This window comes from Nicrophorus vespilloides, unplaced genomic scaffold (assembly GCF_001412225.1).
Source record: "Nicrophorus vespilloides isolate i.1.1-1 unplaced genomic scaffold, Nicve_v1.0, whole genome shotgun sequence".
NCBI lineage: Eukaryota > Metazoa > Arthropoda > Insecta > Coleoptera > Silphidae > Nicrophorus > Nicrophorus vespilloides.
The window spans coordinates 179,906-193,009 of NW_017099317.1; the positions used below are offsets into that span (position 1 = coordinate 179,906).

The window sequence follows — 13,104 nt, forward strand, 5'->3', positions numbered from 1 at the left end:
AACCTGGAGATGTGCCACTTCGAATTATTGTAAAGCTCAAGTATCCACGAATACCAAGAATGTTTACTCGAAAGTTGGAAAGCACAACCATTATCCGCCAGTTCGATATATCTTGGAACAATTCAAAAGAGGTAGCGTTGAATACAATCAAACACTTTCTAAGGAGTCCATCGCTACTCTTTAAGGATGCAGGATGCAATTTCCTAATTGAAATCAGTAGTCAAATTTAATTAATACTAGTGAATTATATTTTTAAAATAAATGTGTTACTAATCAATCCTTAACTCCTTTAGATATATATGTTAAAATGTTTGAAATGTTGATTTTAGTTATACAGGTACATGTTTCAGTACAAACTTTGAGTTAAAGATATAATTTATCATATATTTTTTTCATGCAGTACAAATTAATTTTAAATTAATTTTGTATTTTATTTGTTCAATTAAGAAATATAATTTATACCAGAAGCTTATTTCCAAAGATTTTCAGTATAGATATTAATATAGTCATTTTGTGTAGCAATTTGCGGCAGAAATCATTAATAAGTTATATTAGAAAATGTATTCATTTCTTTATGTTTTGTATAAATATATGCAAATAAAATCTACCAATTATTTATAATCTTTTTATAATCCTTTATCAAAAGAAACTAAATTACTTTTAAAATTTAGTTAATAATTAAAAATACGTTCAATAACTTTCTGTTGTCTCCGTTTTCCATCAAAATTATCAAGAAATGAAAATAATTCTGAAAAATAATGCAAATTGTTGTTGGGATACATTTAAATATATTATCAAAATTTATAGATAATAAATAAAGCTCCATTATGATATACATATCATAATTGACAATGCGATATACAGCTATAGAAAGTAATATGAATGTACTTGTTACTTCATTTTTAATTACTACAAATTGAAGAAGTAAACCAATAAGCATATAGTTTTGTAGAATACATAGAATCATATAACTAACGCCTTTTTCATTTTAGGTAAAACCATCATCACATATGTAAAAGGCAAAAGGCAGTACACACATTTAGTAGTTAAAAAATACAGATACGTAAAGCATAGAAGCAGCGGAACTTCAACGTATTGGAAATGTCGGTATTATGACGTTGGCACTTGCAAAGCTCGCTGCATTCTGGGTCATAATAGCAGTATTTTGCTACATGGTATACACACCCATCAGCCGGAAGATGAAAATTCACAAACCCATAACATATTAGCAGAGGAGATTCGATGGGTTAGGAACTGATAACAAATCATAATTTGAATAAATTCGATTAAATGGAATTGAATAGTCTGATTAGAGCTAACCTTGTTGTAACAGTTTTATCGTATATTAATTATTTAATATATTGTTTCTTTAAACTATTTTCAGTTAGTTAAGACAAATATGCAAAATTGTTTTATGTAATTGTCCTAAAAAATGATAATAAAGATATAAAATTCTTTAAATTTAAGTTTTATTTTTATACCTAAGTTAATATTTTTAACACACGAAACTACCTATTGAATGTTAATAATTTATAACATGAGCCATAGGTAAGTAATTATTGTTACGTTTAAATTTGATTATTTACGTAATATGCTCAATGTTATATTGATATTCGGTATCGTATCAATAATATAATAAGAGTAGTTTTGAAAACTAATAAAATCTATGTTTACAATCACAATAATTCTCGATCATTCTTCCATAATTTTTCCATCCCTTATGAGCACTCATTAGCAGATATCTTACAAGTTTATTCAACTGAATGTTCTTTTTTAGATTATGCGTTCTATGTGAGAAGCTACAAGCAGAGAAGCATTTGGTTGATGGTCGGAAAGTACAGGTACATAGTGAACAGAAGGTCTGTGAACAGAACATTCTGGAAATGTCGCGTGAAGCATTGCCGTTCCAGAGTTATCACGTATCCAGGATTTCGCATAAAGTTAACCGGAGAATGGCACTCCCATTTACCAGTCGACTCTGACGCCACCCTTCAAAGGTTGAGACATGAGGAACTTAAAAGCTTGAACCTGTTTTAATTACAGTTATTTTATGTAGTAACTAAAATATTCTCAAACAAAAATATGCATTAGAATTGAGCTTGTCAACTATTTTTAATATTGTTGTCAAAAGCTTTAGATGTATGCTACAATTATGATCAATATACGACTTACTTGTTACTAAGATTTGAGAAAATATTTATATAGTTACTAAGAATGAAACTGTTGCTTTTACTTTTAAATATCTATGTTTGACTTAAATATTATTTTATTAATATGCACCACTGTATTTGTCGTTTTCAAATATATTTAGTATTATTAGGATATAAAACTATTGTTATATTCACATATATATTTTGATACTTAATGCATTAATGGAATTAACGCAACATTTATATGTTTAATTTCCCGTTTTACAAGAAATGTTGTAGAAGCACTATTTATTTGTAAGAAGAAAATGTTGCATTTAAACTTTGTACAAGCACTCTTTAAACATTATTAAGAATGATAATCAAAATATCACATTGCTTTTAAGTGCAGACTATGTAAATACGAATATTGTAAATTAACAATTAAATAAAATTTCTCGCTGAAGATTAAAAAGGAATTATATGTTTTTATTTAATAGATACGTAAGAGTAGTTAGTTGCACAGTTCTTGATTGATTTGTTACGAAACTTTGAGATTATAGCTCTAATCGAAATTTTGTTTCAGTTACGTTTTATGTAAGAGGAACTCAGGAGAACAGCGTTTGGTTAATGATAAACAAGTTCAGATATATTGTCGACAGGAGATCGAGTTGCAAGACGTTCTGGAAATGCGGAGAAAAGAATTGCAAGTCCAGGGCTATTTCTTTAAATGGACATATAACAAAGTTGACAGGTTTATGGCATATGCATCCACCATTCAACTTACATCCGTCAAAGAAAAAATTAAATCAGATGGAACTACTTAATTTATTGAATTAAATTGTGCATTATTTACAAAATAAATAATTATTCTAAAATAGTGCTCTTTCATTTGTAGTAATAAACTTAGTTAATCCTATGATTCTGAAATAATTTTAGTTATAAACATTAGATATTTTCAGATATTTTGATCTTTAAATTGTTGGGCTATGACTCTAAAATCAGTATTAATTAATGGATGTTAATATAAAAAAAAATGAGCATAAATAAATTATTATACAATTATTATATGATTTGATAAATTTATGTTTGATTTCAGATATTTCGTATACTGTGAATAGTCGCGGCCAAATGGCAATGATTTACGAAAATAACATCTATCACGTGAACAACAGATACGATCTGAAAATCTTCTGGAAATGTTCAGACTTTGTGAGATACAAATGCAGGGCACGCGTGACCACAATGAATGGCATCGTTATCAAAAGCGTACGAATGCACACTCATCCACCGAACACAGAGAAAATTCGACAGAGATTTTTGCAGAAAGAATGGATGGTCGTGTAAAAAAATATGTTGACGCATTTATAAAACAATTAGCTTAAATACAACTTCATTTTGTTTAAATATATAATTCGGTGCTAACGACATGACCTTTATTGTAATTCGAATATCTCGCTGTTCGCACAATTCTATTAAAATAGTATATTAATCACTACTGTGTACATATATTTTGATCATATTTATTAAAAGTTATGTGTTTATAACTAATATCTTATATTTTATACAACTTATAACTTAAAATGTTTATAAATCTGACAAGCAATAAAATAAATTACATAATTTACTTTACTAAATAAATACTTATTTAAATGCTTTCCTAGACTTAATTATTTCATATAAACTTCAGTTTCAAACAATAGAAATTCTATTCATTTTCCGTTAGAAAAAAAATCATTCATTATCTGTAATTATTATGTTCTTCATCTGAGCTAAGTAATTGCTTGTGACTTTACTAAAAAATCCGGAAATAATTTAAAGGTCCATAGTATTTTAGTCGAAAGGATCAATAAAGTTTGTAATTATTAAAATAAGATTCTTAATTTAAGAATTGTATTGACGCATCTCATTTATATGACAAACTTAAAAAAAAACATTCATAAACATTAGAGCAAAATAAATTCTAAAATATTAGTACAGAATTATATTTTTTAGAAGTGTCGAGTACTCGATTAATCCGTTTTCAAACAATAAGGAATATTGAGTGAACAAATTATCCGAGATATTGTTGTACATTTAAATGACTTATTAAAATAATATAATTATGAGTTTACTAATTTATATTTTAGTTAACTCATAACATAAGAGATCCATAGGTTTCTATTAACAATAATTTATTGCATAGACAATGAATATAAAAATAATAAACTTAGATCAAAATAAACTCTAAAAATAATATTCATAATGGGAACAAAAAATGAAACCTAATGCTATTTATTAATACTGTTATAATACTCCTCTTCCAAATCATATAAATCAGCAGCCATATCATCCCTCAAACTCATTAACTTTTGATCACATTCAGCTTGCTTGGTACTAGAATATTAAAACAAAATTACATTTTATAAATTCCAAATAAAATAAGAATTAACTTACCGGAATAGTTTTGAGTTTTGTGTAATTGCTTCATTCACAGATGGAAAATCATTCAATATTAAATATTGCTTTATATCAGATACCAACTTCATCAAGGATTCTCCTGCACGCACAATATTAGCTGCTCTCACATGCATTTCATAAGTATCCTGCTCACATTGAGTCATCCTCGATAACTGTGTATCATGTTCTCCTTTTGCCAATTTGACAATTTCTATAATGAAATATATATTATAAAATCAAAATAGTTGATTTCTAACTATTGACACTAATGAAATTTAAGATTAAAAGGATTTACAAAATGATTATAACAAATTTTAACCTAACTTAATATAAAATTACCTTCAAAGTTTTCCAGCATACTCTTCACATCATCACGAAGCCTTGTTCTATATGATTTTAATAGAGCTTCTTTGCTTTGTGGTAATACTCTTCCTCCAGACATTTTACTTAAACGATCCTATACAATGTCTGAAACCGACTGAAAAGTGAAGTGCAATGGGTGAAGTTGTATAAAATGACCAAAACAAATCATCTATCTTATTTGTATGCAACCCGTTTGAACTTTTAGAAAATTAAATTATTAAGAAACTGTTTACTTATAAATGTTACAGCAATATTTTAAGGGCAAAATATCTTCCTTTTTTCTTTCAATATTTCTTGTTTTATAATAGAATAAAGTTAATTTTAATTTGTTGTAGTTTAATTGGTTGCAGTAAAATACACAAAGAGTAAACAGTTTTTGTGATATACTTCGTTTCTTTCAGTGGTTACAACTGGTTACAACATATGATGTGACCACATATTACATATAATTATTAAAATTTCTTGCATATTGATGTGTATAATTAATTTTTTTAAATAAATACATTAAAATGGCAACTCGTGAACAGGCAATGTATGTTTTTATGTTATAAAAAAATTATAATATACATATTAATAACACATTACAGGAAACTTGGTTGTTCTGAGGTCTTAGAGGTGGAGAAAAATGTTCCAAGTAAATACAGTGAACAAATTTTCAATTTTTTATTGGTGTTAGATTTTGAAGCCACTTGTTGGAACAAGAATGAATGTAGTGCTCCTTCTGAGATCATAGAATTCTCAGTGGTTCTATATGATATAAAGTTGTGTAAAATACTAAATCAATTTCAACAATATGTAATGCCTTTTGAGTACCCCAAGTTGAGCAATTTCTGCACATCTCTTACAGGTAAGTTATTAAGCATATTAATGAAATTATTTTTTTAAATTTTGTTTATAGGTATAACACAGAAACAAGTAGATGCAGGAGTTCCAATAGGAACATGTTTATTGCTTTTCAACAATTGGTTAAAAGATTTGTATAAAAAGCATAAATTTGTTTTTGATTCTAAAGATGCTGATAAAAAACAATGTGCTTTTGTAACTTGGTCTGATTGGGATTTAGGAATTTGTCTCAGAAAGGAATGTAAAAGAAAGAATATTCCTAAATCTGATGTTTTCAATAAGTGGATAGATCTGAGGGCATTATACATGGTAATATTTTGAATTACAGTTTATTATATATAAAATACATATTTTTTGTTTATTCAGGAATTTTACAATAGAAGACCCAAAGGGTTGGAAGGGGCTTTAAGTGAAGTTGGTTTAAAATTTGTTGGAAAGCAGCACAGTGGATTAGATGATGCCAAAAATACAGCTTACCTTGCAGGTAGAATGATAAGTGAAGGTGTTGAATTAAGAATAACGAAATCTATTTCAAATTAATATTTATTAAACAAATTCGTTCATAGGATCTTCGTCTCTGCGTCTTTTCATATAATATGCTTCAACTTCTTCTTCGCTAGGTTTCTTAACTTCAAACATGCTGTTGTAAGGACGTTTTCTCTCATCCAATTTCATTAACTCTTCAACATCTTTATGATGTTCATCCTCCTTCTGCAATGCCTTCTTTAATTTATCCTCTTCTTTCTCCTGCTTCTTCTTTTCCTTTCGCATTTTCTTTTTGTTCTTCTTCTTCTTTGATTTCCTCTCAGTTTTAGTCCTTTCATCCTCACTGCATGAACTAGAACTTGAAGCAGCCTTTGTTTCCTCCACTTGTTTCACTTCTTCCTCCTCTTCCGGCATTGCGTCAATTGTTGGAGGAGGAAGTTCATTTACTGGTTTGTTTTTACCGGCATCACCCAAACAGTACGAGTTTTTGATATATGAATGACAACACTTGTATCCCCAATGACCAGCTTTCCAAAAAGATCCCCAAATACTTGAATGGTTATTGATATACACATCTTCTTCATATTTGGATTTGATGATCTCTTTCTCTTGTCCTTTGATAATCTTCCCTGAACGAGAATATTCAACGTAATCTTCAGTTTGAGCTAAAAGTAAAGATTTTGGAGGGACTTGCAAATGTTCCTCGCCTCCATATCTTTCAAGAATGTCAGAGTGTACTTGCGACTTGAATTGATCTTTCTTTTTGTCGTATTCCTTCTGAAGCATTTCTAATTTCGTTGGTTCAGCCAACAAATGCACATCAACGCCCTTATCATATGCTTCCCATGCGAATAACTGAGCAGTCGCATGTTTTGTGGTATCACCCGAAAACCTTACAAAATTTTCTCCTGCGTAGTTATCGTCAACACTGGGCTTCGGATTTTCACGCATAGACCTTGTTTTCGGATCGTAATACGCTGAATTTGGATCCAAGTTTCGCAAATATTTAGCAGTATCTTCACGAATACGCAAATTCCTAACAGTGATCCGCTGTTTACTGTCTACTTTTGTACCAGGCATGTCAACCTCATCGACATATTTATCTTCATCTTTGTCCTCATCATCCTCCTCCTCATTTGCGTTCAATTTATCAGCGCGCAACTGGCGTTTAGCCTCTTCAACTTTCTGAAATTCTTCAATAATAGACTTGTGTTCACTTGGATCATAACCACTCCATCTATCCCTTTTTCCATCATAGTCCAAAGATAAGTGCTTCTGTGCAAACTCATCAGCAGCTATATTTTTCCCTGAAAATTTTGCACCTATGTTCCTAGGCCTTTCAAAACAATCTTTCTTCTTGTGTGTCATGGCTCCACAATTCTCACATGCTCCTGGTCTATATTTGATTGCTCGTTTAGTCTAAAATAATACAATTTTAGCATATTGATATACAGTTAATTACGTTTATACTTACATTATCTACACCTCTGCTGTACCATTCATTCAAGTCAGAAAACTCCTTGATCTTCTCAGCTTGTGGCCGCTGATGTTTGAGTGTTGGTCCACTGGTACCATAGTACCATGGAGCAGAAGAGATATACTGTGGTATATGTGGATTGATGTCTTTACCCTCTTCATCCACAGCAGCAGGTGCAGTACCTGCTTTTCGTGCCTCTTCCAACTCCTTCGCTTTTCTCCAATCCTCGCGGGATTTTTTCTTGGGTTCATCTTCAAAATCACTTTTGGATTTCAATATTTGAGAAATCGGCATACTTTGGCTGCTCGAAGCCATTTTACAAGTATTTAACTACCAATTATTTAACCAATAACAAACAAAAGTACCTTAGTCATAACCAAACTTTTACTGGCAATGAATGACAACCTCTAATTAAACTACGTAATGTACATAATATATCTAAGTAGTACCGATAGAGGGCAGGTCATGTATTTAAACGAATCACAATACCCATCCCCGGTAGATAGATTCGTGAGAAAAACGTGAAAATTTGAACTTTTTGAATGCAAAACCGAGTTAATCATAAAGTATCAAAAAATGCATAATTTCGTTTATTAATTATATTTTTATTTAACTTCTTTTTTTTTTAGTGAAACAAAAATTGTTCCTTTTGATCGTTTATTTATTGGAACAATAAGCTGTTATATTATCTATAAATTTAATACAATTTAAATATATTTATTTGATTATTTAATTACAATGTTTGATTTGGGCATTTATTTTTTTTAATTGTGTGTTATTATTGTAATGTATTTATTGAGATTAAATATAATCTTTATTATTTAACATATTTATTGGTCATACACTATGACCAATAAATTTAATAAGAAATAATTTTATTCTCATCTTTGCGACGTTCTCGAAAAGCACAATCAATACTAAATGACGCAAAACGAAATGATGTGGAATTTTACGACTTTAGGCAAATGAGTTAATTTTTAATGAGAGAACTTGGAAAAATACCAAAAATTAAAGTAAACTTAAAATAATCACCTAATTGTATGAAAGATACATATTTCTTGTTAATACATAAATTACAGAAAGTACAATATTTTTTTCTATAGATAGATAATGGGAAACTGCATATATATAGCAGTTTTTCCGGTGATAAACCCATTAATAAATAATGCATTTTTACCAACAACCATGACTAATAATGCAGAAAAATCTGTTACTACCTCGGTTATGAAAGGCTAGACTTAAAGAGACAGACACACGCAGTAGACAAGTCAATGGAAAAAAGAAACAACTAATCAACTTATATAAGACAATTCTAAATGCCTCCAGCTTAACATATTCTCGTTATGAATTAAATTACAGAAAGAAGTTTTAAACTTTGGACTAACATTTTTTTGAATGAAGTTGATAACATTCCAATATATATTTAATACCTGTTCCAAACCATTTTTTTTTCTTTATAAAAATCGTTTAATGATGTTTTAAAATTTCATATCCTTTTGGCTATTTCATATGAATTATATATTTTTTATCTTAGATGTGTTAAATTATATTGTTAGGATTTTTATTGAATCAATGGTATTTTCTCATTCGAACAATTTAATTAAAGAAACACATGCGACTCGTTAAATAAAATTTACATAGATATTTTCCTAACACAGATGAAAATGCAAATTATGCTTATTAAATACACGTTTCTTTAAATCATTTAATACTTGGAATTGTGTTTCCTTTAATGAAATTTCCAGTTTTTCCATGCACTAACTCAAAAAAACTTCAGTCTAATTAATAATAATACTATTTATTGTAATCGAATATCAAATAATGGACTGTTTCAAATTTATGTCTTTAAGTCCTTAATATTATCTAATATTTTATTATTTTACAATATTTAATATTAATAAAATATTTAAAAAAATGCAAGTTGTGACATATAATAAGATTACATATCCGACGGCCTTTGAAAATCCAAATGAGAATCGCTGTCGACTAGGTAACCGGCATTCGGTTTTATTTTTGTTTTATTTAGAAAAACCGTCAAGTCTGCAAAATCTGTTTGTCGTATGTTGGAAAAGGTAGATTCGAGACTAATCAAAATTTTTATTGTGAAATGTGTGCCTATTGAGCGTCGCGGAGATGTTTGCTCTACGAAATCACCGAGGTCTAGTGAGGAGAGTTTCACATCTGCTTGAAGCTATCAACAAAAATAACACCACGACAAAGAGGCGTTACTGTGCACCAGATTGCTCACTCGAATGCGAAAAAGTAAGTGTTGGTTGTAAGTATAGCACAAGATATGTAATGTTAATATATGAATTGATTTAGAAAGGAATAATTCTGGGTGTATACCAAGGGGATCAAGATCAGCCAATTCTATCTCCTGCCGCAGCAAGATACAATGATAAGGTAGATGGAAAAATTTTGGAACTTGTTAAATCGTAAGTCAAATATTAATTGTTATGAAGTCATGCCACTAGATGTATTTTTTTGTAGTACTGGTCCGTTAGCGGAGGGCATGGGAAGAGCGTTCAATAATGTGGACAATGAGTTTTGGGCTGTTGCTGTGGTAGGTCTTGGACCTGAAAACAGAGGTTACAATGAGTTGGAAGCCATCGATGAAGGAATGGAAGCAGTTCGAAAAGCTGCGGCTAAAGGTGCTGTTCTGTTGAAGTTTCAAGGATGTACTCGGGTGTTGGTCGAAGGATTCGGTTTCCCCGAGCAAGCAGCCGAAGGAACGGCTTTGGCTCTCTGGCAATACCAAGAAAACAAGATGAAAGAGAATTGGAAAGTGATACCAACGATTGAACTTCACGATGATGGAGACATGGAAAGTTTCCAGCGAGGATTGTTCAAAGCCGAATCGCAAAATTTGGCACGCAGATTAAGCGATACTCCGGCAAATTTAATGACCCCCTTGCATTTCGCACAAGAGTGTGTAAATGAACTGTGCCCTTGCGGTATTAAGGTGGAAGTCCATGATAGGGATTGGATTGAGCATACAAAGATGAATGCTTTCATGGCTGTGGCGAGAGGTTCTTGCGAGCCTCCTATTCTATTGACAATGTCTTATTGCGGAGGACCGCAAGATCTTAAACCCATTTTAATTGTAGGAAAAGGAATTACTTTTGATAGCGGCGGTATTTGCATCAAGAAAAAGTTTGGCATGGCTCGTTATAGAGGCGACCTGACTGGAGCAGCTTCAATCGTTGGCGCAATCCGGTCAGTTTCAGCTTTAAGTTTACCTATTAACATAAATGTAGTTATACCTTTGTGCGAGAACATGCCCAGTGGTATGGCGATGAAATGCGGAGATGTAGTTATGGGGATGAATGGGAAATCTATAATGATTACCGATACTGACAACGAAGGTCGACTATGTTTAGCTGATGCTATAATATATGGCATGAAAACGTATAAACCAAGACTGGTTATTGACATAGCAAGTTTAACACCAGGTATTGGATCTGCACTTGGTGGTGGACCAAGCGGCGTTTATTGTAATTCCCAAACTATGTGGTCCCAAGTTCGTAAAGCAGGAATAATAACAGGCGACAGAGTCTGGAGGATGCCTCTATGGAAGTTCTATACCAAGAAAGTGACTGATTTCCCATCGCACGACGTTGATAACAAGGGCAAAGGAAAGGGAGATTCGTGTTTAGCAGCTGCTTTCCTTCAAGAGTTCATCCATTGCGTTGATTGGATTCATTTCGATACAACTGGCGTTGGAATGTTGGCCGAAGATAAAGTTGTCCCGTATTATACTAAAGGAAGGATGACAGGAAGACCGACTCGAACACTCACACAACTTCTTTATCAATTGTCATGTCCAGCAGAAGGCGCGCGCGAATTGAAGTAAATCGTTCAATGCAAAGAACCCATTGAAGTATGTAAACAGCACAACTATGAATCACCCTTCTTTTCTTTTTTGATAACCAATTTTCCCTTGACACTCAGCCACCCTTTTTCGGAACCGCCGGGCATTGGTATTCCAATCTTCTAAGCCCCTCAAATTTATATAAGTGATACTTTTTTTCATATGGGACTTCCTTTTTTATTTAGTGGGTTATACGACTTGTTAATCTCTGCAACCTGGTCAGTTGCTAAAAATCTTCGCGATAGAATTCAAAAAATACAATAAATATTGAAAAGATAACAAAAATATGCAACAAAAACTAAAAAACGTAAAACAGATACATCTAAAAATGATGGAACACTTCAACACGCTCACGACAGAAACTACAACTTGCACATTTCATGGTTGGACGCATGCATACACAACGAAAATATGAGGGATTCAATTTCAAAGTGGGTTATTTAAAATTGATTGATTTTTTTTAGAGGCAATTGCTTCTAGTAGTAGTATATATATTTTTATATATCTTTTTGTTAAATTGTCTGTTTTGTATAAGATAAAAATTATTTATGTAACTGTAACAATTTTTGAGAGAATTAATATACCAGACGAACAGAATATTTGCTTATTATTGATTCCAAGGATTTTTTACCACTTAATATTTATTATTGCTTTTTGTAAAGTGCATTATTGACTGATGCAATAAGTGGTAATTCTCACATCAGAAAATTAATATTTATATATTGATGAAAACTTTTAGTCGCACATGTAACAATAATAGATAATTTTCCGTAAATACCAAAAAAATTACGTTAGTAACAATATTATATTTGTTACTATTGGAAAATTGTGTTATCTGTGAAAATTCTGTACACGCGAGAACAACATGTGCGCCTCCAAGAGGTATCTTGCATAAATAGTTATGAATGCAAATGATCCATCCGCCACTTCCAGCACGTGACGTCACCGAGACCAGTTTCTGTATAAATATTATACCTCTGGCAAACAACAAGTCAGTTCTTTGTTGAAACTTGTTCAAGCGACTCCTAGCATTTCACAAGCTGGCTTTATCATTTTTTAATGTACCAGTACAACATATGTGTCAATGAATTGTAGAGTCACCGGTTTTGAAGCCAGTTCTAAATTCCTTCCAGTCATTAGGTAAGAAAAACACGAAAAATAACAACAAAACAATAGTTCCTATAACATATTTTCATTTCCTAAACATTTAGATTGGATAAGAATTTGCGCACTCGCAAAGGAAGTAGACGAGGAAATTCCGGAAATCGCCTAGAACTTCAAGTACTCACACAAATCCACCACGTGCCGTAGCTTGTTTATTATCGAAGAATCGTAGTTAATTAAACATTCACCATGGTTCAAGGTTCATTTTCATACGAATATAGTTTGAGTTCAAAAATGTCAGACCAAAATTGGGAGAAGGCATCGAAGAGATCTGGTTTCGAGGCGATGCAGAAAAGGGAACAAGAGAAGAAGGAAAAAGATAAAGAGCAAGAGAA

The 13,104-nt window shown here is 31.3% G+C and overlaps 4 protein-coding genes across 4 annotated transcripts; 2 read left to right on the plus strand and 2 right to left on the minus strand.

The window, feature by feature from the left end:
- Positions 1-4,005: 4,005 nt before the first annotated feature.
- On the minus strand, positions 4,006-5,067 carry LOC108564339 (mediator of RNA polymerase II transcription subunit 22-like). Its single transcript, XM_017923350.1, has 3 exons — positions 4,905-5,067; positions 4,563-4,776; positions 4,006-4,502 (listed from the first exon to the last, which is right to left on the minus strand). Exons 1-3 carry the CDS (start codon positions 5,005-5,007, stop codon positions 4,397-4,399), a joined length of 423 nt encoding a protein of 140 aa, XP_017778839.1. The 5' UTR covers positions 5,008-5,067; the 3' UTR covers positions 4,006-4,396.
- A 274-nt stretch (positions 5,068-5,341) lies between these two features.
- Positions 5,342-6,331, plus strand: LOC108564348 (ERI1 exoribonuclease 2). The gene is made up of 4 exons (XM_017923365.1): positions 5,342-5,460; positions 5,516-5,775; positions 5,827-6,080; positions 6,138-6,331. The coding sequence occupies exons 1-4, from the start codon at positions 5,438-5,440 to the stop codon at positions 6,309-6,311; spliced, it is 711 nt and encodes a 236-aa protein (XP_017778854.1). The 5' UTR covers positions 5,342-5,437; the 3' UTR covers positions 6,312-6,331.
- LOC108564347 (pre-mRNA-splicing factor Slu7) lies at positions 6,297-8,267 on the minus strand. The gene is made up of 2 exons (XM_017923364.1): positions 7,732-8,267; positions 6,297-7,676 (listed from the first exon to the last, which is right to left on the minus strand). Exons 1-2 carry the CDS (start codon positions 8,047-8,049, stop codon positions 6,318-6,320), a joined length of 1,677 nt encoding a protein of 558 aa, XP_017778853.1. The 5' UTR covers positions 8,050-8,267; the 3' UTR covers positions 6,297-6,317.
- Positions 8,268-9,650: 1,383 nt separating this feature from the next.
- LOC108564338 (cytosol aminopeptidase-like) lies at positions 9,651-12,067 on the plus strand. The gene is made up of 3 exons (XM_017923349.1): positions 9,651-9,996; positions 10,057-10,169; positions 10,225-12,067. Exons 1-3 carry the CDS (start codon positions 9,868-9,870, stop codon positions 11,585-11,587), a joined length of 1,605 nt encoding a protein of 534 aa, XP_017778838.1. The 5' UTR covers positions 9,651-9,867; the 3' UTR covers positions 11,588-12,067.
- Positions 12,068-13,104: the final 1,037 nt, after the last annotated feature.